This window comes from Setaria italica, chromosome II, assembly GCF_000263155.2.
Source record: "Setaria italica strain Yugu1 chromosome II, Setaria_italica_v2.0, whole genome shotgun sequence".
Lineage (NCBI taxonomy): Eukaryota > Viridiplantae > Streptophyta > Magnoliopsida > Poales > Poaceae > Setaria > Setaria italica.
Window position 1 is genome coordinate 37,917,656 of NC_028451.1, and position 15,007 is coordinate 37,932,662.

At 49.2% G+C, this 15,007-nt stretch overlaps 3 protein-coding genes across 3 annotated transcripts; 1 reads left to right on the forward strand and 2 right to left on the reverse strand.

The window, feature by feature from the left end:
• Window positions 1–349: 349 nt before the first annotated feature.
• Window positions 350–2,785, reverse strand: LOC101754535 (bifunctional UDP-glucose 4-epimerase and UDP-xylose 4-epimerase 1-like). Its single transcript, XM_012843958.3, is given in 10 exon segments — window positions 350–697; window positions 827–855; window positions 857–919; window positions 1,008–1,090; window positions 1,189–1,270; window positions 1,406–1,633; window positions 1,764–1,865; window positions 1,944–2,079; window positions 2,208–2,257; window positions 2,404–2,785. Coding segments are annotated over 10 exon segments (1,119 nt in total). The 5' UTR covers window positions 2,656–2,785; the 3' UTR covers window positions 350–603.
• A 2,948-nt stretch (window positions 2,786–5,733) lies between these two features.
• LOC105913882 lies at window positions 5,734–8,586 on the reverse strand. Its single transcript, XM_012843959.3, has 2 exons — window positions 8,196–8,586; window positions 5,734–6,669 (listed from the first exon to the last, which is right to left on the reverse strand). The coding sequence occupies exons 1-2, from the start codon at window positions 8,287–8,289 to the stop codon at window positions 5,957–5,959; spliced, it is 807 nt and encodes a 268-aa protein (XP_012699413.1). The 5' UTR covers window positions 8,290–8,586; the 3' UTR covers window positions 5,734–5,956.
• A 1,129-nt stretch (window positions 8,587–9,715) lies between these two features.
• LOC101754146 (basic salivary proline-rich protein 2) lies at window positions 9,716–14,110 on the forward strand. The gene is made up of 5 exons (XM_004957362.3): window positions 9,716–10,843; window positions 12,008–12,105; window positions 12,207–12,309; window positions 12,480–12,608; window positions 13,515–14,110. The coding sequence occupies exons 1-5, from the start codon at window positions 10,000–10,002 to the stop codon at window positions 13,607–13,609; spliced, it is 1,269 nt and encodes a 422-aa protein (XP_004957419.1). The 5' UTR covers window positions 9,716–9,999; the 3' UTR covers window positions 13,610–14,110.
• The last annotated feature ends 897 nt before the right edge of the window (window positions 14,111–15,007 follow it).

Consider the following 15,007-nt stretch of genomic DNA (forward strand, 5'->3'; position numbering starts at 1 on the left):
TCTAAGAATGAAAGAATCCTAGCTGCTTTGTCATACATCAAGTGTAGCACCACAAATACTAGAGACAAAACTGATGCCAGGGAGCTTGTAGTGGGAAGGAAATATCTGCCTATGACGTTTGGTAACAGGCACGGACACATTGCAGCGCAGGCTCAGGAAATTAGCAATTGTCCTCGGGGACCAAAAGGGAGAGCAAGGGGAACTTGTCAAGCGCAGCCTGTGGGGCGAGAAGAGACAAACCAGCGCTCCAACCATCTGAAGTCGCCCGGCCGGCAGCAAGCAATAACATATCAACATCACACAGCAGCACGGCAGCACCCGCCGACACGTCACAAAGTATATATGGCTATTGCTTTCCACAACCCGAGAGCTTATGCTTTAGCACTATCCAAATACGATAAGCAATCTCTCTAGTAATCTTATAAGAAGAGGCATCGTATGAAACTTTTGTAGGCACATTTGAGTGGTCTCTGTACTTATTACATCTTCCACTGATAGGTTCCAGACAAATAGCCGCTACAGCACTATCTGCAGCCACCAAAAAATCACAACCGAGCAGGCACACTATGGACAATTTCAGTCCGGAGTTCCGATGAATCCACTCTACTTCTTTTCGGCAGTGCCACAGTAGCCGAACGGGTTCTTCTTGGCCCAGTTCCACTGGTCCCTGCACATGTCCTCGATTCCGTACTGTGCTCTGCAACAAGAATAGCAGCTCTCAGCTTTGCATTTTTGACCAAGAAGTTAGAGCACGAAAGTTATCAATTATTAATACGCTATCAAAAAATGCGGATAAGATAGAGGTGTCACTGTTCACAGCAATTACCTCCATCCAAGCTCCCTTTCAGCCTTCTCCAGTGGACGCGTAAACCTCCGTCGCGTCACCCGGCCTCCTGGGGCAGAACTTGGTGGAAATCTCCTGCAGTTTCGCAGCCAGAAACGTCAGTTTCGGGGTCGTTTTCACCGGATTAGAGAGACACGATGATCCATCCATGCACGGATAAAACCTTGCCGGACGCCTTCTTGAACGCCGCCACCATCTCCAGAACGGATGTGCCGCGCCCTGTGCCCAGATTGTAGGCCACACAACCTACCCAGAAAAATCAAGGGATGAACACGAGATACTATGGTCAGCTGGATGCTATTGCTGAACGTATGCTGCCCAGAAATGGAACGGCAGCGTGGTACCGATGTCAGGAGTGTCGAAGAGCTTGTTCAGCGCTGCGATGTGCCCGTCGGCCAGGTCGACGACGTGTATATAGTCCCTGATCTGCAACACACCAATCGAAAAAAAGAAATTACGGCCAAAATCACTTTCACTCCAGAAACGGTATGCAAACATTTCGGCGTTCCAACCAAATGCCGCCACGATAATCTGCCAGCGTCAGGTAAGGGTTGCACGCACCGCGGTGCCGTCCCGGGTGGGATAATCGTGGCCGTAGACGCTGAGCTCGGGGAGCCTGCCGACGGCGACCTGCTGGATGTAGGGCAGCAGGTTGTTGGGTACACCCTTGGGATCCTCGCCGATCTCGCCTGAGCTGTGCGCGCCGATGGGGTTGAAGTAGCGCAGCAGGACGATGCTCCACCCCGGGTCCGCGCGGTGGTAGTCCCGCGCCATATCCTCCAGGATAAGCTGCAGCAGCAAAGCAAACGACGAGAGCGTCGCGGCCGTTACGCGTCGCTGTCAACGGACGTGAACCACAAACACAGTACAGTACGCGACACGATTGGCTGGCGGTTTCGATCGGCACGGCGAATTTCACCTTGGTCCTGCCGTAGGGGTTCGCGGCCTGCAGGTTGGCGTCCTCGACGCACGGGATCACCTCCGGCCAGCCGTACACGGTCGCCGACGACGAGAACACCATCTGCACGTGCGCCGTGCGCGCGGGGTCGTCAGAGATCGTGCAGGAAAGAGGCGGATCGATCATGCAGCACGTACTTACCTTCATGCAGCCGTGCTTCTTCATGGTCTTGTAGAGGTTGATGGTGCCGACGAGGTTGTTGTCGTAGTACATGTCCGGGTGCGCGACGCTCTCCCCCACGGCCTTCAGCCCGGCGAAGTGGATGACGGCGTCGTACCTGGTGGGACACGGAGGGCAGCAACAAACGCATGGGTGGCAGTGGCATGCACGTTTTCTCTTGGCAAGCGCGCCGAACAGACTCGAAATGAGGAAATTGGGAAGAGAAGGGATGGATCGATCTAGCACCTCCTGGCCGCGAACACCTTCTCCAGGTCATCGATGTTCCTCAGATCCCCCTGAAAACCCACACGCGCCACGGTCGAGAAATGAATCAGGCATGCGCATATGGCCAAGGGGAAAGCAAGCATCACGAGAAGGGGCGCGATTTGGCTCGAGCGAAACGGCGGCGCGGGAGGGACAGGGACGAGTCACGAGTACGCACGAGGACGAAGTCGAGGCGGGCGGAGAGCGCGGGTCCGGCGATGAGGCGGACCCGGTCGAGCGCCTCGGGGACGGAGTTGTGGAAGTTGTCGACGACGGTGACGCCGTAGCCCCGCTCCAGCAGGCGCAGCACCGTGTGCGTGCCGATGAACCCCGCGCCGCCCGTCACCAGCACGCTCCTCTTGTCCCCGACCGCGCCGCCGCCTGCCCCTCCCCCGCCGCCGTTGCCGGCCTCCGCCCCGCCGATCGCCATGGGGCCGATCGATCGATCGATCTGTGCTCTGGGTATGTATGTGCGGCGCCGCCTCTGCCCCGCGCGTGGCGTGAGGTTCGGTGTTGCTGCACCTGCACTTGCACTGGCGGCGGGGGCTTGCCAGCTGGCCCCCCCGGGCGGCGGGATATATATCGGGGTCCGGTGCCCGTTGGGGCGCGTGCCGCGTCCCGTGCCGTGCCGAAAGAGGCCAGCGCAACGTGACAGGCTCACACAAACGAGGAGGTGTGCGTGTAGCACGCGGCGGATCAGGTGAGATGCCGATCGGGGTCGAACCGGGTGGGCTAGTAGGCCGTGTCGTGACGCCGTGTGGTGCGCCCGTGGTTGCGCACCCACGGCTGGCTCGTGATTTCCGCTTGCGCTAGTCGCTAGTAGCAGCGAAGCGAACCGGACGGCGGCCGCGACGTCTTCGGCTTCGCGTCCCTGGGGTACTCGGCCGGGGCTGGCGGGTGGCGGCGACACAAAGGGTCGGGCCGGGCGTGTCGCTCTCGCGGCAAGGCAAAATCCTCGCCCGGCTCGGCAGGCTTCTCGCTGCCAACCCGCACGGTCACCCCTCCCGCGTACCTATCGGCGTCACCATCTCTCATCCCATCCCAAGCATGAAGCGATGCGGGGGATAAGTGAGAACCCGGCGCCGTGCTTTTTGGCCGGCCAGCAACCGCAGCCGCGCGGGGCGCTCTCGTCATCTTCTACTCGCGACTTGCGAGTCAGAACTCAGAACCCAGTACAGAGCTTTTTGACACGACAATGCATGCTGTTGTTCTCCGGACGAGCATGTAGTTTTTTCTGAGCATCGCCGAGATAAGTAGAAAACCTAAGCATGAAAAATGGTGCACGGATATGTATAACAAAACACAAAGCACAAAGGTACGCGCATCCTGACATCAGCATTGATCGAATCCGTAATTCAAAAAAAGCATCGATTAAATCTGCAATTAAAAAAAAAGCATTGATCGAATCCTGCGAACAAAAACTATCAGCACTAATCGGAAATCTGGCTTAGGAAATTTTTCAGCGATGATCGGCGATGCAACTTGTACTGTGCATTTCAGACAACGTACTCTTCTAAACAAGGCCCCGAACCTGAAGACAACTAGACAAGCCAGCCATGCTTATCGCCCATGGAGATGCAGAGAAGTGCAGGAAACATCCACGGCATGGCATTCTTGTTGCGATGCATTCTTCTTGGCATACCTATATGGCTGGATTTTTCCTGTAATTGACGTAATACTAGGACAGTTGCAGAATATCAACATGCCATTCTCTGCAACACCTGAATGATATATGAAGACAAAGCACGAACGAAAACTACGTGCTTCTTGTCATCAGCGCTGGTCAACTTCGAACTTTACAAAGGTCTGCACCGATCGACACCGTAGCGCAAGGATGTTTATTTTAGAAGAAGCGCAAACTTGCCACTTGTACATTTCGATTATCGCATTCCTCTAACAAATATCGAAGTACAATTCTCATCGTGAAAAGATCATAAGCTTCATGACCCTTGCGAGCAGGAACCAGAAGCCAGACATGCAGATGAAGTGGACACGGCTAGCACTAATTATCCGGCATGGCATTCGTGTCCCAATCCTCTCTTCCTTTCTTGCACGGTTCAGCTACCTCTACGGCTGGCTTCCTGTATAAAAAGGGTAGAATAGAGCACCAGCTGCAAAACGGAGCAAGATGCCAGTCTCTTACAATAATTGCAGTTCCAAAACATATAATATCTCAATGTGTGAATACTGAATAGACAAGAAGAATGCAGTTCCTCCAAATAAAAAACAAAAACAAGTTCTTCTGTCCCTACCTAAAGTGTCCAAGCAATCCAAAAGCTTCTGTAATAAAATAAGCAGCTAGATACTCCAGGCATCTATGCCAATTTGTGATTAGCCAAAACATTTGGGCCGATTGAAGCAGCACAGACGGGTACACAGAAGGCCTATTGTTGATATGTTGTTAGTGAGCAACATAGGCCGCGATCTGAAATTCTGAATTCACACAGGCCAGTAGGCTACATTATGATTTGGGCTTGGGAGGAAAACTGAAGAAGTGAAGAGACTATCCGCTATGGACCTGCAAATTCACACCATCTGCCTTCTGCCAGTCCACAATTTTTCATGCTGAAAATGTTGAGCTAAAACAACTTCGCCAACACCACGTGCTAGGCAGGAAACTGTAATTCGTTAACCTGCTGCACTCATTCTAATTGTTTTCTACTTGCAACCGTTAGCTAGTACCGGTAACTTTCCCCGGTCTAAATTACAAGAAAAATATACCATGAGAAATCCAAAAAAAGGGGAATAATCTTCTAGGGTATTGCTAATCACATTCTCATCCACATAAACTGTACAGCACTCCTCACGTGCTTTCCAGAAGCATAGGTACTTACACACGAGTACAATACGAGTCAAACAGATCAACTGACAAGGAAGCACACCGCAATGGCAGAAGGTATTTTCCTGAGCACCATTACTCTGTTACTCTGAAACAATGGTCCAGACAGGCACCGGCACTTTTCTCTGGTTCAAATCCATGCCCAGATCTCAGTACACAATGTGGCCAGCCTTTTGATCCAGATCAGTGAGAAAACGAATGAAACACAGGGGTTAGGTAGAGGGTCTACCAGATCAATGATTAAAGACAGAGCACAAAGGGAAAGGCATGTAGTAAAAGGGGAGGCTGCGGATGCAGGTGATTTCCAAAGGAAACAATGAGCATCTTTGCCCTGTTGTTACATGCAGAAAAGGTACTGAAGTTTCCGCTGTGACTTACATCTGGTACAATCTGAATAAGCAGTCATTCAGCAATCATCAGGTATGGACGAAAGACCTACTCATACAGGATACCTATTGAAAACAGCATTGCCGACAATATGCCCCTTCGAGTAAGTCCAGAAATCGTGGCCTCCCAGAGTCTGGAAACCATACTCTTATTTTTTTTAAAAAAAAATTAAGATCAGTATAGAATTGAAGCGGATGACAGAACTACAGAACATAATAGAAGAAAATTTAGAACATAATAGAAGAAAATTTAGATAATAAAAAAATTCAAAATCACAGAACATAATAGAAGAAAAATTAGATGATACAGTGATTTGGTAATTCAACTTATAAGGATGTTCAATTGATCATATGAGGTGTGCTCCTAATCAAAGTAGGGCACATTCTGAAGGTACATATCTATACCAGTTTTATTACAGTGGAGCATATATTATATCCCACATTATCCACAATTCTGCACCAATTGAAGGGCAGAGAAGTTCATTGTCCCAAGCTGCGTTTTGCAGTCACCTTTCACGTTTCCTCTTCATAGGGAGCAACGTCTTCGGTTTTTCTGATCGCTTGTTCACCGATTCTTCATCTTCAACAAGGTGGAAACCAGGGTGTGATGACAATTTCTCCACTTCAACTTTTGCTACATCCTTCCTTACTCCTATGTCAGTAATGTATCTACCAGCACAGTACATCCCAGCTGTGACAGTGGCCATTCCGAGTGGACCGGCAGCTAGAAGCTTAAATGGAGTGGACAGAAGAGCTGCCAATGGCACACCAATGGCAGAAGAAGCTTGCCCACTAGTCCCAATGCCAGGTTCCTCAACAGGTAGAAGGCCAGTCTTGCAGTAGAGTGCAAAGTCCTCACAGTTCTTCTCAAACATGTCATAGTTTCCAAACCCATTTTGAAGCAAGTACATTGCTCGATGGACAACAACCTCTGGTGGGTCTGATTCCGCAATGGTGCAGGTTCCCCCACGAAGTTTTGCGAGGAAAACCGCAGATGGCACTCCATACTCAAAGCAGTAGAGGGAGCCATTGCGGAGGAAACAGTCTAGGCAAGTGAGGACAACACCACTATTCGGCAGCTGAAATCCACAATCGGGGAATGTTGGGCACTCTGATGGAACCTCGGAGATGAGGCTGGAGGCAGAGTCTGATGAATCTGAACTTTCAATTTCTTTTTTTCGTGTAAAGTGGACCACCTTGCTTCCTCCAACATAAATTCCTGAACATGACACAAGAAAATTTGTTGAGAAGCAATGGAAAAGAATTTCAAAACAGAAGGTAGTTAATGATATTGAATTGCTTGAGATATTGCTCTGTTGTGAATAGCATGTTGAATTCTCTACAAAAATGAGTAACTTGCTGAAACATGAAAAAAAAACTATTCCTTAACAAATTAATCCAGGGTCAGAGAGGATATATGATGCAGGAGAAGGAGCCAAGTAGGGTTTTTCCCCCCCACAAATATACTGCAGCTTTTACAGGCAAAATGCAGAACCCAGATCTTGTCCTCCCAAGATATAGGCCTGACCAATTGACCATAAAGGGCGGCTTTAATTAGATAGAACACTGCATCTGTCAACAATAAGCACTGATTGTGGAGACACACTATACCCATAGCACATTGTGACACTCTGTAGAGTGTCATCTACGTTTCGTAAATGAAGATCAAAGACTGTTGTATGAAAGCAAAGTGATGCAAAGTAAAAGAACTGTGGTAAATAATAAATACAGTCAGAGCCTGGTAAAGGGTAAAAAAAAAAGGAGGTTACATTGGTCTCAGTAAAAGTGACTGAATAGTTCAACAGCTTAACATAGGATACTTTGGTGATAGGAGTTTACAGCAACTAAGCCTAAAGTAGTCACTTATCAAGTTCAGTACAGTATGGGTCAACCTTACAGTGCTTCGTTCCAGCAAGCAACCTCGAGTTAACAATAAGAAGGCTACTCCTCAGTGCGCACTAAAGCCAACAAAGAGCACAGATAGAGACAGACATGTTGGTTAGAAGTAGGTGAGCAGCAACAAGTGCCATTTGTTCTACATGGAAAGCAAAGGACACAGCATGTGGCATCCTAGCCATCTGGAAGGTTTTATGGACAGGGTATGGGAGCTTCAGCTTAAGCCTCATTTCCATGCCCGACCAGCTGCGGTGAGATGAGATGGAGTAGAAACATGGCATCGAGTGCCTGTCCCGCAACTTTTTTTTTAGGGCTGTTCCCCAACTTAAGTACTATCAGTTGCAGTCATCCATTGCCAGTTTGCCACCAAACTGATGTCATGAAATTCCCACAGATTTTAATGGACGAGAGCACGAGAAATTGGCATGCTTGACGTACATATCGTGCCAATCAAGCGATGGTTGCTTCAAGCAGAGGTTTTGCAGAGAAGTTCTGCAACGGAAAGCAGAACGAAACAGAAGAAAAACCTCAAAGATTATCGATTCGAGACGAAGTGCAGAGGCATTCACACTTTCACACCACTCTCAAGTCACGATTAATCCTACCGCCGAGAAAGCCAAAAGGCGCAACCGTGTCAGGAATACCACCGGCGGCGAAAAGAAGCCCACATTGAGCCGTTGCGGGCCAGAATTCCGGTCAAGTCAACGACTTACTTGCGCACTGAAGCGCTGAACGACTCGTTTCGCTTCGCCGAGCCGGTGGGGGCAATCGGATCTGCGCCACCGGCGGCAACTCGCTACTGGGACTCCGTGAGGGCAGGGAATTTTCAGCGGGGGTCGAGGAGCGTACCGTGGTGGGAGTAGGCGTAGACGGCCCGCCAGGTGTAGATGTGGTCGCCGGGCCTGATCTCCGACCGCTCGACCCGGTTCGACAGCAGCCCCATCCCCGCCGCCTCCCAGCGTGTCGCGGAGGCACTCCGCTCTCACCCGCGCCGCCTCTACGGCCCCCTAGTCTACTACGCCGTCCATGGCCGCGAGCAAGCGGGGAGGGGCGGATGGAGTCATGGAGAGTGGTTGCGGGTGGGCGAGCGGGCTCTATATAGGGAACCCGAGGGGCGTGGTGTTTGAGGGGGAAGGGAGACGGTCAGGGTCAGGGAAAAGAAAAGAATGTCGCGGTCACGGCGTACGGAGTACAAGGCAGGCACCACACCCACCACCGCCGGCTCCTGCCGCCTCCTCCCCCCCCGGCTTCCCGGCTCGAGGCGGAAACCAACGGGGAAAAAACGGGTGGAGGGGGCACGGGGCCGGGAGGCATTTCCCCATCATGCGGTGATTCCAGGCGGCCAAGTTGGTGAGGAGGCGAGGGGAATCGCGAATCGGGATCGGCACGTCGCAGGCTCGCAGCGGGACAGGGGCGAGGACGCCTCGGATCGTGTGTCGCCGTGGACCGTTCTTTGTTTCTTTCTACCGCGCCGCGCCTTTCCTGGCTTTGCTGCGCATCAACTTCGCTGCGTTTTTTTTTTACTGCTGCAGCAACGACCGCGAGAGCGCAAGGCCGCAAGCAACGGCAAACGGGGTAGGGGAGAAGGTGAAGAGTGGCGAGAGCGAGACGGGGCCAGCAGGGCCCCGGTGCAGGCTGGACGGGCAGCGGGGTGGCTAGAAGGTAGGGTACAGGACCGGCCACCAACTGCGGTCGCGCACCTAACCGGGCCGCCGTGGCACGAGCTCCCGCCGTGCCGGTCACCTGATGGCTGATGGAAGCTCACGGGACTCGCTTTCGTAGGCTAGGCTTCGTTTGCTCGGCGCTTTGGTTCGTCTAAGTGATAACACTCGTGGATCGTGATGTCACCGATATATAAGTGATAACATTTTCAAGGGGAAGGGGGTATCGCGGCCAATGATGAGAGCGTAACGGGTCGCTGCCCAACAACCAGGCATTTGTAGTGGCAACAGTATGATTCGAGAAAAGCTGGGATGGTCAAGGGATCCTGTTGTCACTCTAAAGGTTCGTGGATGGTGACCAAGATACGTCTCAGTGAGTCATTTACAGTACTGTAGCATGCCGCCCTGGCCATCTCTTCGGAGTTCCAAAAGTTAGGGAGCGCAATTTCGAAGATCACTTTCATTCTGCGCTGGGCTGACATTCTCATCCATATCAACTTTTAACTGGACCAGCAGTTGGCCATTCCCGCATGCGAGCGTACACAAATCTAGGCTATCTAGCCCAGCAGCGAGCTTGCTGGCCCCCCTTCTACTCGCCTTAGATGAGCCTCAGGCCCAGAGCAGGCGAATGCCACGGAGAGAGAGAGAGAGAGGGCCCATCTACTAAAGCCCAGCACGCAAAAACCTCCACCTCAGCAGTCAGCAGTTTCCCAGCTCCTCCCTCGCTCACGCGCGGCATCACGCCGGCTGGCTGGCGAGTGTCGACTCCTCCAGTTCATACCGCCGCCGCGCGCCCACGCCCCACCTCGCCGTTACCTTCCTTCCACGGCGACCCCTCCGCGGGCGAGAGCCAAAACTGGCAACGGCATTCCTATAAGAATGCGCGCCTGCTCTGGCCGACGCCCTCCACCCGCATTCCCCGTTCCGCTAAACCCTAGCCGTCTCCGGCGTGTAGATCCATCAGTGGCGACGCTTTCCGGTCCCGAGCAGAGATGGCCGCCCCGAACTCCCTCCAGCTCGCCGCCGCCCCGGGGGCCGATCCCGCAGCACAGCAGCAAGCTGCGGTGACCGCGCCGCAGTCGCCGCGAGGCGCTTACGGGTTCGCCGCGGCGGCGGCGCCGAAGCAGGGCGCGACAATGCTGGCCCCGCCGTCCCCGCAAGGCGCTCCCGGGTTCGCGGTGGTGCCTCAGGGGGGCGCGCACGCGGTGGCGGCGCCCGGGTCCCCGCAGGGTCCTCCCGGGTTCTGGCTGGCGCCTCAGCAGGGCGCGCCGGCGCCACCGCAAGGTGCTCCCGTGATGGCGCCGCCGCAGGGCGTAACAATGGTGGCCCCACAACAGCAGCATTTCGCGCCTGTGCTGGTGCCCGGCTCCCAGCAAGGTATGCAGATGGCCATTCAAGCGGCGTCCATGGGCATGATGATGGCCTCGATGTCCCAGCAAGCCCAAGCACAGGCCATGGCGGCACACCAGCAAGCGCAAGGCATGGTGCAATCCCAGTCTCCCGCTCTGCCCATGATGCAGATGCAGCAAGCTCAAGCAGGAGACATGATGGTAACTCCACCTCTGCCACTCGGCCCTCCGCCATTGATGCAGCAGCTTTCACAGGCTGATCCAGCGATGATGGCACAACCCCCTCTGCCGCTTGGGCCCCCACCTGCGATGCTGCAGCAACAGCCTGCACAGGGGGGGTCGGTGATGATGGCACAGGCACCTCTACCATTCAGCCCTCCATCGGTGTTGCTGCAACAGCATTCACAGGGACAGGGCAACCAGATGATGATGGGACAGCCGCAATTGTCTGCTCTGCCATGCAAGCGCCAGCGTGTTGACCAATGCGGTTCGTGATCAACATTCTATTCCTGATAATTGTTTTTGTTTGAGTAGTAACCATGTCACTAATAGGTGTGCTACTATAGCGTGGTTCAATTTTGTAGTAACCATGTAGAGGACTAGAACAGAAGTCATAAGCATTGCAGGTAGGTAACTTCAAGGCTATGTTTCCTGCTAAAGCTTTGAATTAATCCTGGGAAAAGTAGTTGCAAGGAGATATATAGATATTTTTGTGCTGCTTGGTCTTGTAGCTTGTTAAGCATTGAGATTTGTGTAGCATATCTTTTGGATTTGTTGGAAAAGGTTGGGAGATACGTGTTGTGTGGCCCACCTGTTTACGTATTTCTGCTTAGTTTAGCTTAAGGTTTGCACTCCTGTTGTTTAGCACACTTTCTTTGTGCAATATTAAGGCAAATTTCGCTACAGGACTCTGTTTTTGTGGTATATGCTTGTGCACACTGGGATACGGAGAAATTGGGTGTAGGACACTAGGCGGTGTCCTGCATCAAAGAACCAAACTTTTTCCGCCTAGTGTCCTACAGCCAATTTGTCCGTTTTCAGTGTGAAACAGCCAATTTCACAAAAGAACAGTGTGCTGTAGCCTAAAAGTATTTATGTAGATCTAGTTGGTTTGGCTTAGGCTTTGCACTCCCGTACATTGTTTGGTGCCCTTACTTCCTGCAGCCATTAAGCATGCCAATAAAGTTTGTCCCCTTTTCCTCTTCATATTGACATGACTGTCAATCTCTTGGGATGTTTTACAACCCCAACACACATCAGCACTAAGATCACTTTCCTGATTCTGTTCAGATGTTTTTTCTTGACAGTTGTTTTCTGTTGCCTTGATTTCTTTTTAAATTTCTTTTGGCTTGCTTCTTAAATGGAGCAAACAACAACAACTTGAAGCCAGTGGCAGAGCTTAGCCTGAATTACAGCTGGAGCCAATGAAGCCATTGGACTGCTGCAGGGAGCAAAATCCAGAGAAAATAACACAGTGGGCGTTAGTTCTAGTTGAGTTTTGTTGGGTTAGGGGGTTGGCCCATGTTGGCCTCAACGCTCCGTCCCTTATTGAGGCTATCATATTTCATATGGTCTTGAATGACTTATTAACATCTATGACTTGCTTTATGTTCATGAGGCTAACTTAGTGCTTTTTATAAACATTTTGTAGACAACCCTTATGGACAGCATACGACGGGCCATCAGCAGGAAACAGCAATATTCAATGCATCAATGGGACAATCTTTTGGGTCTAACTTACACAATGAGGTAGTATAGGGTTTATTTGTTTTTTAATTCAGAGTAACAACTCTTTACTAAATGTTAAAGTGCTGTGTTTTAACATTTCATTCACTGGTGAATGATGACAGTTTGCTTCTTTTGGTGCGTCTATGCCCTCTCTTCCTAAAGATGCAACAAGCACCATTTATGTTGACGGTCTCCCTACAAACACTACTAGACGGGAAGTTGCACGTATCCTTGTGTGTTGATGATTTCTCTTTCTGATATTTTTCTGACTTGTCATTCCTTTTCCACTGGTCAACTATACTATATATTCATATGCTGTCAATCCATCTGTCCTTTTTTTCTGCGTTTCATCCTTTATTATTGAGGTGATTGGGCCCATTGACTATTTTTCTCAGATATCTTTCGCCAATATATGGGGTACCGCGAAGTGAGACTGGTCAACAAAGGGTCTAGTAGACATTTAATATGCTTTGTTGATTTTGCCACTCCTGCACATGCTTTTCTCGCTATGAGAACTCTTCAAGGTGAATATAACATCATTTGCATTTACAATGTTCTATCTTTTTTAGCTGTATCTGTGATGTTACTGAGCAAATTTGCCCAATAGCCCTTTGCTTGAAGAAATCTAACTTAATACCATTCGAAAGCATTATAATCTGAGAAGCATTACTCTGTCAGATGACATGTGGTGTCGAAGAGGGCCACATGTCGAATGGTATTAAGCAATAATTCTGCTGTTATCATGTCTACTGTTATCTTTTTATTCGCACACCTTCCCTGCTCTTTCTGAGCAATAGTTATATCAAGTTCCCACTTCTTCATGTGCTTCTTTATCCCCAGCAGTTCATAGTAAACATTGTTCCTTGGTTGATAAAGAAAGATTCCCCCCCCCCCCCCCCCCCCCCCCCCGCCCTTCATTGGTTTGTGCAGCCAGCTAGGCTCTAGCCACATTAATTTTAGTGTAGTTGATTGCTCCGAATACCTTGTTTCAGCTTGCATTTTTGCGGTTTGATAGAGCAAGGATCTATTAGTTGTTCATACCTTTCCCTTTTTTTTTTCTTGTTAGCTTCGGGACTGATAGGTACGCAATCTGCACATCAACATATGTTATAACAGCACTTGCTATATCTGACAATTCTTATGTATGCTTGGAGCATAAAGTAAAAAGAATTGATTAATTGGATATGATTATGGGCCTGTTTGGCAGACCTCCCATAATCATATGTGTGGCATAATATTTATATGTAGTTCATTAACCACTTTAAAACTAAGTTTGCATAATTTACTGTGGTTTTTTTGCATTGCCTGCCATAGTTACTCTTTTTAGCACACTTGCCTCGTCTACCATTTGCAAATATGCTAGTTTTGTTGCATGAGGTCTATGCTTGTCTGTCTGCATCTTTGAACAAATTATGCTGCTTACTTTTCAGGTTATAAGTTTGACGAACAGGATCATCATTCACGCAATTTGAACCTGCAGTTCTCCCACTCTCCTCGTATGGTGGGCTCACATGGCCGGTGCTAGGCACTAAATTGTGTGGGTCTGGTTTTTGTTCTACACCATCCTGATATCTTGACCTGGCAGGCGGTAGCCAATCTTGCTTCTGTTAGCCCATGAGCAGGAAAGAACAATTTGACTCTGTTTCAGGCCTTGCCTTATATATATAATGAACCTATGTTACAACTGACATCAGTAGTTAACTGCTGAAGGTTGACTTGCTATATGATATGCTATAGTTATTGTGGAGCATTGTAACAGCAAGTATGTTGCAGTGAACTCATACTCTTTTAGAACCTGCTAGTAAGTTTGGATGACTTGTGTTTTTGTTGGTTCTGATGTTCTTCAGTCGTCCGCTGTTTACTTGGTATTGCTCAGCTAGTAGATTGAGGTTATCTGGCACGATTGATGCTAGTTGTAATTGCCAGGCTCGTTTTGTTGTAAATGAATTCCTGATAACTGGATGGTGGCATCACTTTATATATGTACTGGCAGGACGGCACCTTGTCATGCTTTGTACTAATCCAACTAGTACTAGTTACTTTTCTGTTGCACGATGTTTGTATTTTACTGAGCTAGTATTTTTTTTTATAAACGAGCTAATGTTTCACGCCCAAAGCAAAGTATTTTTTTTGTTAATTACTGGGTGCTGTATAATGAAGTTATGGGAATGCCAAGTTTCCTAAGAAACTTTATCAATTCAGTTGTCCTAAACATATTTTTATTCCAAATTCTCATTATGAAAATTACAGTTAGCCATTTTATGCCAAGCATAGTAGGCTTAAGTTATGGATCACAATTTAATACACGGTATCCATGAGGATTCAGTTGTTTGAAAATCGAGCTACAAATATGAATAGACAAGCGATTGGAATTAAGTTTGGAGGAAGAATTAATTATGACATGCACGACATGGAGGAGATACCCCCCAAAAAAGGTAAAGTGACAAAAAAAAACAAGCGATTGGAAATAAGTTTGGAGGAACAATTATAACATGCACGCATAGAGGAGATGCAAAAGAAAGGTAAAAGGTGAAAAAAAGAATTGGAAATAAGTTTGGAGGAAAAATTATAACATGCACGACATAGAGGAGATACCCCCCAAAAAAGGTAAAAAGTGACAAAAAAAAAACAAGCGATTGGAAATAAGTTTGGAGGAACAATTATAACATGCGCGACATAGAGGAGATAAAAAAGGTAAAAAGTAAAAAAAAAGAATTGGAAATAAGCTGACTTATAAGCTGTGCTAGCTCCTGACTTATAAGCTGCGCTAGCTCCTGTCAAACATTTGAGGTGGTACCAATATCTCCTGTTAGCTCTCTGAACCGCGAACCTTTTTTATTTTAGCATTTTGCAAAAATATATAGTCAAATAAAAAAATTGCAAAACTAGGTTATTGTCGCCGGCTGGGCCGGCGGAAGGGCCT